This window comes from Leptosomus discolor, chromosome 1 (assembly GCF_034619465.1).
Source record: "Leptosomus discolor isolate bLepDis1 chromosome 1, bLepDis1.hap2, whole genome shotgun sequence".
NCBI classification, from domain to species: domain Eukaryota; kingdom Metazoa; phylum Chordata; class Aves; order Leptosomiformes; family Leptosomidae; genus Leptosomus; species Leptosomus discolor.
In genome coordinates this window covers 113,725,670-113,740,507 of record NC_141391.1, presented here as the reverse complement: position 1 = coordinate 113,740,507, position 14,838 = coordinate 113,725,670, and the positions used below count along the sequence as shown (strand labels likewise).

The window sequence follows — 14,838 nt, the reverse complement described above, 5'->3', positions numbered from 1 at the left end:
GTTCTAATTTCCAGCTGGATTAGGCCACTGCTGCTGTCACTGCTGCTCTAACTGGTTCAGGACAGCCAGCTGATCCCAAGACGGCTTAGGGATCATAAGCTTTTCAAAAGTGTTCCCATGTCTTCTGTTGTACATACACTTATTTCTTTCTTGCTTAAACTCACTTTCTGAAAGTTCCTGTAATCAGACAGAAATTAAGTGTTTCAGCAGAGTTCTTGATCCTTTTTGGTCTGTACTTTTATCTTTGTCTGATCTGTATAGCCCGGACCATATCCTTTTGCTTTCAGCCAAGGAATAGTAGCAAGGAATAAAAATGAAATCTTTATTAGTTATTCTTTTGTATATTGAGAAGTACAGTAAGAAAATGAGAGCTGATTTATGTATGAGTTGAAAATAAGTATTTGCATACACACCCATGCTCTGGTTGCATGCCTGGAAAGCACCAGAGAGCCAGAAGTGTGGATGCTTAGATATGTCTTTGTACAATACAAGCAAATCTATAACAGTTCCTAATCTTGATTTTAAAACAGATTATGAAAGGATGAAGATGAAACAGTCAGGATCACCTACAGTATTTTTGTATATGTTTGGTTACCCTTCCTGCATGTCCAGTCTTATTCAGGTGTGTTCAGATTCTAACTTGATGGGTAACCTGTCCTATAGGTAATCTCTGTAATACCACTGTCATATATCATAGAGGGCCCAATGTATGTAATATTATTTGAATATATTTGATTTTTGATAGCTGTTTTGTGTGATTCAAACCAGACCATACAGGAAAGAGTAGTTTCTTTATATTCTTATCTGCTTTTCTGCAAAGCTTTTAATTATGCTGGACCATCACCCCCACAAATAGCATTTGGATTCTTTTATCAATAGTAAGGGTTGAGGAACAAAATACAAATTACCCTATTTTATGATTTGCACTTGTTTAGTGGTGTTTTATGTGTCATTAAACATGCATAAGATTAAATAAAAAAATTACGTTAAAATATGTATTTCAAAACATCATAAAAGCATAGTAATTCAGTAATTAATGTGGTAGATAATGACAGCCTTTCCATTTCCAGCTCTATCTATAGGAGAGTTCATTGCTTTTGCTACTCTGTTCCACTGGTAGTGATTAGGAAATTTAGTCAGAATATCAAACCAAAGAGAAATCAGGCTTTTTTTCAGTGAAAGTACAGGTTAGTGTTTCCAGCACTCTTGTCACTGAAACAAGAGACCCCACTGCAAAAGAAAATGCTTCCATTATAAGCTTAATTAAAATGCACTACTGTTGTTTATTGTTTTTGTAAAATTAGTCTTCAAAAACATAGATGTTATTAAAATTCTGAAATGTGAAAAGCAGCTTTTCTGTGAGGTTTTAAGTTGGAAGGCAAATGGGCATGTTTACCAAACTGGTTATTTTTCCCTGAGAAATATCTAAATTGTGAAGATCTTAAAACTGGTTTTGACCCCATTACTCAGGATCTGATTAACATAGCCAGATATGCTATGTTGCAAGGTGGAGAGAGGCAGTGATAGACATACTTTTGCATACATTACTAGAGAGCACTGCTACACATACTTTCATAGCCTGGATTAAGGAACTGCGCTAAATTGTTTTAAAAGTAGCATAGACATAGCAATTGCATTTTCTGTAAATAGTTTTAAAGGAATCATTAGAGATGCTAGAGCTTTCAGCAACATTGAGAAGTTACTAAATTTATCATGTAATGTAGATCACAGAAGCAAAGAGTGAAATGCTTGAGGGAGACATTCCCCTGCCATGTTAATAAAATCTACAGGGAATAGTAACAGCCATTGTTGATGTTGCGTTTGAAAGGGCACTGCAGAGAGTAACTAGAACTTGTAGTTTGTATGTTGTACATGACAACAAATGAATGGTAATTTGAATGTGTTTATAGAATAAAGGCGGCGAAGAGGTGTGTATTTAGTGCACATATAGGCATTTAGGACAAAGGCTGGCAAAAAAAAAAAAAGGTAACAAAGATTTTGCCAGAGAATGTGGTGATCTGCTGCTTCTCCCTTTGGGCACCTGCCCTTTAGAAATCAACTAACTTGGTGGTTCTGGACCTTTCTGTCATTTTGCTGCAAATACTTGTGGGGAATGGATTACTTAATGTTGGTGATTTGGTAGCTAATTGACAGCTTTGCTTTTTTCCTTTTGTATCTATTTTTCTTTTTCTTTGTCTTCAGACAGCAAAACCTGTGCAATCTTCTAAACCGAAATATCTCCGAGTAAATTTGCAGTTACTTTTGTTTAGGCTACTTTTTGTGTTATGTCAGTCTTGTTGCTGGAGATTTAAATTAGTAAGACTGGCAGTTGGGAAATTTCCTAAACTCATCTGATAGTAAGTAGTGTAAGAAGACTTAAATAAAAACAACTCTGTTAATGTCAAAATCCTTGGATTTTTTGAACAGGCATATTTTCAAAAGGTTGAGCAAACACAGAAGCCCAAGAGTGGTTTGAGAACCACTGACTTTAAAGAGTGTTGCTTCGCTCTTCCCTAATCCTATTAAATGCAGGCTCTGGTAAAATAAGATTCTTCCATGGCTTAGAATTAAGGAAGCACTCTGTGGGTTATAGAGCACTGTTATTTCCCTCTCTGTATGTTTTGGGTGGTAGGGAGTAGAGATTGAGGCTTTCTATTGTAACTTTAGGAGGGAAAAGCATCTTTTAATTATGTCTAAACAAGAAATTCAAAGGTACTGAAATAATCATAAAATTAAAACATTCTACTTGTTCTTGTCCCAAATAAGAAAATTACTTTCAAATGTGTTAGCTCTTTATTTCCGCATTAATTTCCTTATATTTTCTGATTTTCTTCTTTCAATTTCTTTTTTTGCTGAATCTCTTTGAATCCTTTTAATTATCTGTACAGATTCACTTTGTTAAATTAAGCCACCTGATTTTAACAACTGCAGTCAGAATGTTTGTCTTTTAAAAGGTCTTCTATTAAATATAAGCTCTCTTTTGTTCCTCTGTACTATAATAATTCACTCTTTTCTGAAAAACTCTCAAAGGAGTTGTGGAGTTTTCTTCTGTAAAATTATATGCTTTTCTCATTAACTCTTGATCAGATTCTGACAGACTGTAAAATATTGCTAAACACCAGTTGATTTTGATGGTCGCAATTATGTAACTTCTTAAATGCAATTCAAATCTGCTCATTTTGTTTAGTGGTACATTTTTGGTCTAATTCATCACATAAATTGCTATGCGTATGTATTCTAATACTATAAACTTACCATTCATGGAAGATTCCAGAAAAGTCTGGAAGGGACTTTCTTTGCTAGGAGACACTATGCTAAGATGAAATTTTCCAGAAAAAATGTCATACAGCTTCTATATGTTCTGTATTTTTTCCACTCTTAAGTTTTCTTAAAGTTTTTATTATTACTATTTTTGCTTTATATTGAGTATATTAGTATGAATTATGTTGCAGCAGTTCTAGTATTGTTGCTTTGATTTATTTCCCATTTAACAGTAATTTGTCATAGTTCCTTAATAGTAATTTTTAAGTATAAAATCCTTCTGGATTCTGATGCTGCAGAATATGGAGGGCATCAAAGGCTGGACCACAGTACAGAGTACTTCTCTGAAGAATATCCTCACAATTATCGACCTCATTCACTTATGGTAAGTAAGATTTTTTTCATTCTACTTTTGTCTGAAAAACTTTTAAAATTCTTTGGACAAGTATGGAGTCTGTTCTAGGAGTATTTGGGGGGGCGTTAAATTTATTTCCTGAAATTAGCTTTTGTATGAATACTGTAGAGATGACAATGTTATGATTTGATTATGAACTATAGTGTTAACTGATTTTTCTTTTTGACATTACATTTAAATTTGCATGCATGCTTGCAGTGTCTGGCACACCATATTACTTGCCAACATGCATGAAAACCTTCTAATGTGCTTTTGAATGTAATTTTTAATATAATTTGCTTTATTTTCATGTCTGAGAAACTCCATGTTTGCTTTGTGATTTAAAGTTCTGTAGAAACTGAATTTTGCATTGCTTTCTTAAAATCATTTGCTTAACTCCGCAAGCACGAATTTAGAGTAAGTCATGCTTTTGCCTACTGGCTTTCTCCTCCTCAGTTTACAGAAAGACATTGCAAAACAGAACAGAGTTTCAAAACATAAAGAGTTTCAAGAATTTCCAGTCCTAAACTGATTCGAGTAATGGATAAAGACTTTCCCACAAATTACTTCAGATGAACTGGGAGGCATATCCTTGCAAACAATTTCTGTTAGCTGAGATGGTGACTAATAAAAACTCTACCTTTCTTAATAACTCTTGAAATCATAATCACCACAATTAACAATTTTTTTTCCCATTCATTATATATGTATTCACATACATGTATGTGTGTGTATGTTCACAAGCACAATAGGATAAGATTCAAAAAGGCCATGTATTAAGGCAGGGTTCACTGAAAAAGTTCTGAGAATGCTTATATTGCTGACTAGATTTTCATATCTAAAACATCTACATGGGTGAATGAGTGTGTATCTCTATGCATAGTTATATACGTAAACACCTGTAAGTAAGTTACACTTGTAATCTTAACAAGCTACAAAAATGAAGCATCTGCACTGCTTTGTGTGGGCCATGCCTCTTCCATGACAACATGGAGACATCAATTTCTGGTGTCACATCTTAACATCTCTCATGAGATCTAAACTCCTGAGAATTATTGTCACTTTCAGTGTCTCTCTCCCACACACTTACCCTGTGCCATTTTATTTAGGGTATTGGCATTTCTGTCATTTGCTTGTTTTAAAATAGTTTCTTTACATGACAAAATTCTTGTGCTTTCATTATGTTTGGTATAAAGGATCTTGGGAACATTTTTTTTTAAGTATGTGACAATGCCCTCATAGTCTGGGTAAGTATCTATGCTCATTTGCACACAAAGAAACTAAGGCTCTAAGATTTAATTGCTGAAGGTTATGTAGCAAATTAACGCTTCCAGAATTCTTGCTTTGTGTGTCCAATTCAAATACCTTGCTTTGGTGATTGGAGAGCATCTTGATTATCTACCACTAACTTAACTTTTGCAAGCCAATTAACTGTAATTTGGAATGTGTATTTCACATTTAGACTCTTAGGTGGTGAGTGCAAGTCATTCAAGACAGAAAAAAATGCAACAAAATGTGGAGATGCAGTTGCTAGGAGCATGTGGAAGATAAGGCATGTGACAAGAAAGCAGCAAATGCACTTTTGCAGCATAAACTGTGGCATGAAAATGGCACTTCTGGGTGAGAAAGAAACCCAGTAGCATGGGTCATGTTAACTTTCTTTTATATCCTTCAGCAATCCAATTCACAGACCACCTTCAGCCAACACCCCAGAAGATGCCACAAGCACCACATAGAGGTAAAATGCTAGTAAAAAGGACACCAAGTAAAACTAATTGGGGAGAAAAATCTGGAAAACCTGACTAAAATCAGCAAGATAGAACTCCAAGTAAGAAAAAATAAGTTATATTAAATACCTCCAGCTGCTATTTTACAATAAAACGGCAATGTTTTATTTTAAATAGCAATTTGTTCTTGGGTAATCAATCATCCTTGGGAGTTGCTTTAGTTTTAGTTGCAGTTTCTAACATCCAAGTAGAAGTCTTCCCCTCAAAGTTCTTTTCAAAATACGTATGATGCCACCCCAGTAAACTCATAAAGGTTCTTTTCCTGCTGTTTAACAGTTATCTTATTCTCTTTACATAATGCATGAGACTTGAGGTTCTTGTTTCAAAAATTTTAGTTTCGCCTCCACCACAAACTTCAAAGAAATACTTTTTAGTGACAGATGCAGCTCCTTTAAGGTGTGTATGTAAACATTGTCAGCAAAACATGCCTAGAGGGCTATGACAAAATGAAATCACATGCAATAATTCTGCTGCTCAAGCCAAGCTTAAATAGCACACAAATGTGTTGCAAAAATAGAAGATTAGATGTGACATGATTCATTCTAGAAACATCACCTGATAAAAGAAATATTCAGAGTGACATTGCAAAATGAGAAGTGGGGAGATTATGACATTCCTGGAGCAAAGAACCCTAGATGAAGAGGAAGCTTTGTGTAAGCACTGCTAGGCATTTCCCTGTAAAATTTTGTTGATGACCAGATGGTGATTCAGGTTTGTTTAATAATGCCGTAGACGGCCAGATTTCAGAATCATCAGACACACCTTGAAAGCTCCATAGATAAATGCACAAAATATTTCCTTTGTAATATGACTGATTGAAATAATTGCTATAATCTAATTTTTACATTTCACTGCTTGCTCTGCTCTGGATTGTTAACAAGCATATGAAATGTATGTATATGAAATGTACAAACTTTCCACATCATCAAACTTTCTAATAACAAGCTGTTAACCACTTTGTCATTGTAAAAATAGGCTATTTCTACCACAATGTTTGTCTCCACTGTGGTATGCTCCTATTAGTCTTTTTTGAGGTATGCTTTATAAAAGTTATGTGCTTTTTCAGTGCTTCTATAAACTTTTCGTTTTGCTTATGTCTTAGCATTTCTTTGCAAGATGTAAATTAAGTGCTGCACACACATTTCAACTCCTGTCGGATCCTAGTGCCCCTTATGTATCAAGTCATTTGTTGATACCTTACTTGGCTGTTCTAGTTGGATGTGAAACCTAGGCAGGGGGGAACCATTTTTAATAATACTTCATATTCAAAATGTTTTGTCAGTCTTTTCTAAGGCATCTGATTTGACTGCATTTTACTGTAAAAAGGAACTAGATATCAATGTGTGTCCTAGTAACTTTAGTATTTTTGTACCACACCTGAAGTTAAAATTTATATGAAAACGGTAGGGTTTATACTTTGCTGCCACGTGCACCAACACCAAGAACTGAGTAATAAGCAGACTAGATGGAATATTGCAGAACATGTATCACTGGCAGAGTAGCATGGAGTTTATTGAGAAATATAATAGTTTAACATATTGCAGCTTTCCAATTAGTAAAAAAAAAAGAAATAGATGTCAAAGTATTCCTTTTGCCCTGTCCCCAGTACAGTTTTTTTCTGATTGTCTATTTTTGACATCCACTGATACAATCTTTTCACACTAAATGAAACTGAAATTATATAGTTTATTTTAAGGATATCCTTATTGCTGGGCTGGGTTTTTAACCTTGACCTTAATGTATACTATTCAATGTCAAAATGCAACTTCTGGCTTCCTTGAGTCTATTGACAGATTAAAATACCCACATAGACTGAAATGATCTAAAAAGCTTTTAGTGACCTTAGCTTTGAAAATACACATTTGAATAACTTTCATAATAAGATTTATGTATTGAATTTTAGGGGACTGATATGGTCTTTAACTGTTTTCTCCCCTGACATGCAGAGATATAGCAATTATATGAGAGAATGATTGTAGTTGGAAAATTAACTGTTTTAACTAGGGGGATCAGTAAGACTTTAATACCAGCAAGGTCTTTTGGTATTTTTACCTCTTTATGATTAAGATTTACAAGTTTGTTTGTTGATAGTCATTGATCGTTTGACTTCTTAAAATCACAAGCAAAAGTAATGATTCCAAAGTTATTCTGTTAGTTTATTTTCTTTCATCTTATCTTCTTTTTTAGTCTACTTGTTTGTGTTTGCCAGGGGATGGATTTCTTAACCTGAGGAAAGAGTGCAGAAGATAATAAAGGAGAAATTTTGAGATACAGCCTCTGCAGTATATGGACTTCTTTAAATGAAGCAAGACAGTCTGAGAAATTATTTTTTGCATATTCATGTTGTACAAATTGGAAGGCAGAACTTCACGTTATTTTAACCATACCTTTTGTCGTATGCAATACCTAGCAAAATGAAAACTGCAGTGCCTGAGATTTTGTATAACAAATTACAATTAGAAAGCAAAAACTGTCATTTTATTCATTGATGGTTAATTATATTCTCAGACTAGTGTCAGTGTCTGACAATTAGTACTCAATTAGAATACAGAGACATGAGATTGTCTAATGCCTTCATTTTAATTAAAAGTTTGGAATAATGTTGGCACAGACTCTTGTGACATTGTCTTCTGCATCTACCAGCTGCAATATGCACTATCAAATATTTTTTTGTAGTGCCTGATCTAGCTCGTGAGTTCTAGTAATTCTCCCATCTGTTGCAAAATGACCTTGAAATTATTTTTAGGGCTTGGTGCCTTCCAACCCTGAAAGGGGGTTGAAAAGTAGTTCATCGCAGTTCCAGCCAATTTCAGTTGTGCTTGCACCTGGTGCTGAATCTAATCTGACACATCTGAAAGTGGCACTTGTCATTTGCAGAACTTGCTTGGTTTTAGATCCATTTGGAGATTCCTGTGTATTGTAGTTGTCTCCCAAAATATGTAAGTGAGATTTCAGCTTATAGCTGCTGTTGTTCACAAGTGCTTCCTGTATTTGGTATTCCCGTATTATTCTTAGCTTTTCTGATCTCTTGTTTCTTGAAATTACCTAGATATCTACAGGAAAAAAATGTATAAGGAGTAAGCATTTGTATGTCTGAAAAGCATCTTACGTTCCTGGCAAGTAGGAGTAGTACCAGCTGTTTTGTCCCTGTTTGTGAGAGCCTACATGAATGGACTACGATCGTGATAGAACAGCATGTATGTTGGTGGAAAACAGGTTGATTGTAATAAGTGGGGGTTTTTTGTCTCTGTATTAGAGTGGCTATACTATTTTAGTGCCAGAAGCTTTGGTATGTGTGGGATTTGGCTAGTTTCAGACAGTGTAACTGCCTCATAGTTTAAATGGACATACAGTATAAAAAGGTCAGAGGTAATAACAAAAAAAATTTTATATGTATTTGACTTGCAAACAACATTCCTATCCTCCATCAGCTTGTTAGCCCATCTGCCTGTGGAGTCAACTGCAATTATCCTGCTTCATTCCTGCTGAATAATCCATTGAGAATAAAAAGACTGTCAATGATAGTTTGATGACTAAACCTTTGAACGTTAACTTTGTCAAAAACTCACATTTACAGCTGAGTCATCCTAACTCAGTCCCAAACAGATCTGATGTTCTCCCTTCGCCAGATTCCACCCACTCCTCCATCAGAAAAGGCCTCATGAGTGTTCATATGTGTGGTTTTAGATGTCTTCATGGATTCCTAAAATAGAGGAGTTTGTGTGACTCCTTAAAGGGCCTGAGGCAATAAGTAAGCAATTGGTGTAGAAAGCAGAGGGTCAATACATTGAGATATCTAAAGCCCTGAGTAACCTTGTCTGACCTTATAGCTGACCCTGCTTTCAGCAGAGATTTTGGGCCTCCTGAGGCCCTTTCCAATGTGGATGAGCCTGGTGGAGAGGAAAGAGCTGGGAAGGGAGTTGAAACTGAATGCAGAGAGCTTGAAACAGGAGATTCAGAGGATGATGTGATTGAAAGATAGTCAAGGCATTGGTTAGCTATGAATGTGTTCTCCTTAGTATTCTGTACTTCGAGTTTTCACTTCTGTCCATGTTCATCAAGTGAGCCTTGTGAAATGGTGAAGGAGACATGAATGGGATAAAACTCGTGATCAGAAAGAATTAGGTTAGAAGAGCAGAAATCAATAGAACTGAAGCTGGTAATTGGAAGTATATAAATCAGCAACAGTATATGAAAGGGAAAAGGGAAGACAAGAATAAACTCTGAGACCCTTTTCCTAGGATACAGTAAAATGTCAAAAATTATGTATCTCTGATAATGTCTTTTACTGATGAATACCTAAGTTTCCTATGATGGTTTTAATCAGGACACTTCTATATCCATTTACTATACTTATCTATCTATAAATAGATATGTATCTCATAAAAGAAATGGCTAGAGATAATGAGGAGTGGCAAGAAGATGATTCTACAAGTATACTAAGAGGAAAAGCAGCTTAATAAAAAAATGCAAGTGTCTTGTCAAAGGGAGGAGTCAAACCTGTGATAGGCACTATGGACGGTAGAGGAATATTCAATGCCTTTTTTTTTACCTCAAACTTAAAGGGCAAAGCCTGCTCTCAGACCCTTTTTTGTGCCAGTACGTTATTGAAAAGAAAGTAGAGTAGCAGAGCAATAGGCTAGGGATGTCTTAAAGATGCTGAATATAAATGGGATACATCCAGAGGTTTGGAAAGGCTTCAGTGATGTGATTGCAAGGCTGCTGATGATGATCTGTGAAAAATCATAGTAGTCAGGAAATTTCTGACAACTGAACAAAGGGTGTAGTAAAAGCAAAAAGGAGGGCTGAGGGTTCTGTAGGTCAGTCACCTCTCCTCTCCGTCCCTTGAAGTCAAGGACCACCTTCTCTTGGAATTTGTATCCGAACAAGTGGGGTATATGAGATGGGTGAATCGGAAAACCAGCCCATGTTTAGCAAAGGCAAAACATGCATGATCAACCTGATTACTCTCTGTGATGCAATGACTCTAGCCGTGTGCCTGAGGTTGCTACAATCAATGCAGTAAGACTTTCAGCTTTGTCTCCTACAGCATTCTTACCTAGGACTGAGGAAATGATGGGCTGGATAAAAAGATTGTTAGGTGGTTTAAAAACTGGCTGGGCTGCTGCAGTTATAGTAATCAGAGGCTCGGTGTCCAGCTGTTGACTGGTATCAAGGAGAGTGTCCTAGGAATTGCTGCCAAGGCTGATACTGTTTGGGGTCTTCAGCAGTGACTGGAATGATGAAACAGAGCATACGCTCAGCAGTTTTGTAGATGACACTGAATTGGAGTGAATGGTTGATAAATTGAATGTTAAGAGGACCAATCCAGATGCATCTTGATAAATTTGAGGATTTAGCAACAGAAACTTCATAAAAAATAATTAAGACAAATTCTGCAGAGGAATTCCGTGCATCAATAGAAGATTAGAAACCAACTTGCTGAGTAGCAGCCTGACTAAAAAGGACCAGGGTTATGCTGGATACTAAGTTGAATGGAATGGAGTTTGTCACAGACACACATCATCATGGGTCAGAACAGATATCTTCATTAATGCATTTCAGTGTGTTGGCTCTTTAAAATTCTTTATTATAATTTGGACCTAAATAACTTAAAGGCATAAAAAAGAGGGGGGGGGGGGGAAATCCATGGTACTTTACCTAGGTAACGCAAAAAGAACTGTGGTTACCATTTTTTTCAGTATTTGAGTGAGACAGACCTGAGTAATACAATAGAAGCACAGTTGTTTCAGTGTCTGGGGGTGTGAGCCTTTTATTGTATGCTATTGCACATGTATTAAGTACTATATGTATGCATTTTGATACGAATCAGACCAATGGATTAAAATATTATATGTAAACAGAGCTCAGAGCTCTTAATCTAAATCAGAAAAATAAATTAAAATATGTTTAATGTTACTAATTAGCTAAGGATTATCCATATTTTTATATATTTGAAAGAGTCTGGACTCAAACATACAATAAGATGCTTGCATTTCAACTTACCCTGGCGGTAATGGATTCCTGACTTTTTTTAATCGTGCCACTTGGTGGCAAATTGTAGCCTGTGGTGGAGTAGTCTACTCAGTATATTTCAGTACACTCAGGAAAAGGAGAGAGGACAATAAATTTCTTACTACAAGAGTGGTAGTTCGGGTGAGAGGTACTGAAGGAAAAGTAATAATAATGGAGTGGAAAAGCTGAGGAAGTTCTCTGATTCAGGGTGTTAGAAGAGGAAGGAGCAGAGGTGAGAAATCTGGGCTGAGAAGGATGAGAACCCTGGGATCCCGGGCAGATAATCATCCAGTTTTCACCTTGACCTGCGAAAGATAAGCAATCTTTCCCACCTCATTGGTCACATCCTGCACTTCCCCTCCCCCTGAGCTGTTCTGTGTTCTGTCTGTTTAAATAACTAATAAAGCCAGAACATATACACTGTAGTATTGCTGGAAATACTGTTGGGCTGGGAGAAAGGAATAATCCCAATGCATTTGTAACAAGATTTATCTAATACATATTAGTATTTTTCCTTTTTAAAAAATAGTATTGCAGTGGAATGAATAACTAATAATCATATCTAATAACTTTAAAGTAGTTAATTGACAATTAATATTCCTTTTTCGTGCCCTGATTGTTTCGTTGCTTCTTGCAGTTTTATGTAAACCTTAGAGGTGATTACACTGACCAATGAAACAAGTTGATAAGATTAGGAGATAATATATATGACTATTCTATGATTTAACAAGAAGCCCACCAAGACAAAAACCACTAAAATGCATGCTTAATTTGCCCAGGTAAAGGAAAAAAAAATGTGACTGGAGTAATCATCTGCCAGTTGCATCTCTTCGTGGCAAACAGAAAACATAGCTGTCATCAGTCTAAATGTAATCATTTGAACAAGTTCTGAAATTGAGCTTAAAACCAGTTTTAAAATTCTGGTTGGCAATGAAGTGGTAGGAGTGGGATGCTTCCACGCTGCTCTCAGGTTCTCAGCTGATGTAAATTGACTTTAAAAGAACTGGGCTAATTTACTCCTCCTGGGATCTGACGTATTATTGACCAGAATATAATTGAGAATTGCTGTGTCCTGTATTAATGTTAATTTTTGTTCCCTTAACTGAAAGAACTTTTTACAGTTTTTATCTTAAAAAAATTATTTCTATTTGTTCCTTCCCCCTTCTCAATTCATCATACGAACACAGAGCGCTGAATTTCTCAATATACAGTTTTAAAATCTCCTTTATCTGTATGTTCTGAGCTAGTTGACTTCATTAAGTTTCTTCTCCTGCACAGATTTCTAGAAGCTATTTATCACCAAAACGTTAGGGGAAATCATTGTTTGCTGCCTTTTGAGAAGCATTGGACATAACTCTGTCTGGTTCAATGAAGATCAGCTGGTTTTTTCCTTTTTCTACTTTTCCTAAAGCTTGTTGCTTTATTACTTTATTCTGTTTTCAAAACTATGAAAGCCTTTCATGCCATCAGGCTCTAGTTAGCAGATAACGTAGTTGAAATTGCAGAATATTAGGCATTCCACAGGGATGAAGGATAATCTAAAAGAGGATGTTGTCCAAATGAAGCAAATAATCTTCAATCTTTTGTTACCCTTTATAATTGCATTTTTATTGACTTGTTCAGCAAACACATTCATACACTTGACAATTGATAGAGTACCATATATCAGGGTAATTGTTAGGTTCTACGTTTCAGTCTTGTTTTCAGATTGTGACTCTACTCCACTTGGAAGGAATGTCATGTGAAAAATACTGCCACAAGTTCTTTTATGATATATGAGGAGTCTTTTGATTATATATGTTTGAGTTTTTTCATGGTAAACAGGACGAAAGGGTAAGAGAAATGCAATAATTTAATGGTTAAGTTTGAATCTGTCTAGTTTTGAGAGTGAGTTTTATTGCTCAGACAGTGAAACTCCGTAGATGCCAAGAGTGAGAAGAATACATTGCTGTGTCATATTGCTGGTATTTACCTGTATGAAATTACATCATAGACCTCGGGGCAACTTTAATTCACAGCAGAAGTGGGCTGCGACACTTTGTCATTTATCATTGTATGATCGATTGACCTAGATGTCCTCAGGTTTTTGAAACTGGTCATTGTAAGTCATATGAGGCCCTCTACTGGTAGCCGCTTTAAAATATATTACTTAAAGATTAAAAGAAAAAAAAAAAGAAAAGAGGAGAGATTGCAATGAAGTTGGCTTTTAAACTTCTAGGTTATCTTGTGTAATTCAAGTGCTGGGGACTAAGCAGTCAATAATCTCTCTTTAAATGTGATTAATATTACCCATAACATTGCACAAATGACAGATTTTTAACAGTTAGGATATTTCCCGTGTGTGTTTTCACATACTTTTATTTAGAAATTGTCCTGTGAGGCTGATGCTTTTTTCAGCTTTCTTGTTCTTGTCATATTTTTACTAGGTGTACATTCCAAGTAGAGTGGCCATTGTGCTTCAGAATATGGACATCCCAAAATGAAGTTCTCTGGAACTATCACTGAAGAAGCAAGTCATGGAAGTGCTGATATGCTGTACTAGTACTAAGTATAACAAAACTTGCTCTAAGGAAGCTTTCTGAAACTGAGTATAGTAATATTAGGTGTTTAAAATGTAAGATTAATATTCACATATAATTGCAGAGCTCTTGACTTGCTAGAACCTCTTTTGAGGAAACTACAAGAGAGGCAGAAAGGAAAACGTTGGTTTTGTAGTTCTAGTAGTAAAAAAATTACACTTAAGGTATTGCAAAGCAGCAGGTATTCTCAATTAAATTGTTTACAGAATTTTATCAGGAATATAAAGAGTGATCCTGCTCCAAAGTTTGTCATTTCTTATAATCCTCATTTTGATAGTGAATTCAAATGTTCATTATATATTAATGCTTCTTACTAAAAGTAAGTAGTTTGCTTAAATAAAAGAGAAGTTTTTGGCTAAAAGGCAGCCTAATGGTTTGTGGGACCTAATTTGAGGCTCCTCTTCTTCAATGAAGTTCAACATGGAGTTAGAAATATTTATCCAAATGGATGAGAAGGTCCTCTGAGAGTACTGTACTTTGCCATTTTTTATTTAATTAAAACTGCGCAAAAACGCTGACCAGCAAAATGAGCAGGCCAATTGACAGGTGACTTGCTAATGCTATTGTGTGTGTTGCTTATTTGCTCCAAATCAAATCATTTAGTCTGTGCATCTCACTTGCTACAGGTGAAAAAAAAACATAAAAAATGACACGACTGTTTTATTTAGATGACTAAAATGTTCAGTGAGAAGAGTGTTTTGTTCTTGCTGCAATGATACCACACTGGAAGATGCACTTAAAATGTAATTCTTCCCGTTGCATTTCTTTCACTAGTGTCAGGACCTTGCAATACTGATTTCAC

At 35.6% G+C, this 14,838-nt stretch overlaps 1 protein-coding gene across 1 annotated transcript in view; it reads left to right on the top strand.

The window, feature by feature from the left end:
* The window catches only part of GBE1 (1,4-alpha-glucan branching enzyme 1), a 171,847-nt gene extending 157,907 nt beyond the window's left edge, over positions 1-13,940 (top strand). The window contains exons 15-16 of the mRNA XM_086482469.1: positions 3,519-3,646; positions 13,884-13,940. Coding sequence (XP_086338595.1) covers positions 3,519-3,646; positions 13,884-13,940 — 185 coding nt within the window. The remainder of the gene's footprint in view (positions 1-3,518; positions 3,647-13,883) is intronic.
* Positions 13,941-14,838: the final 898 nt, after the last annotated feature.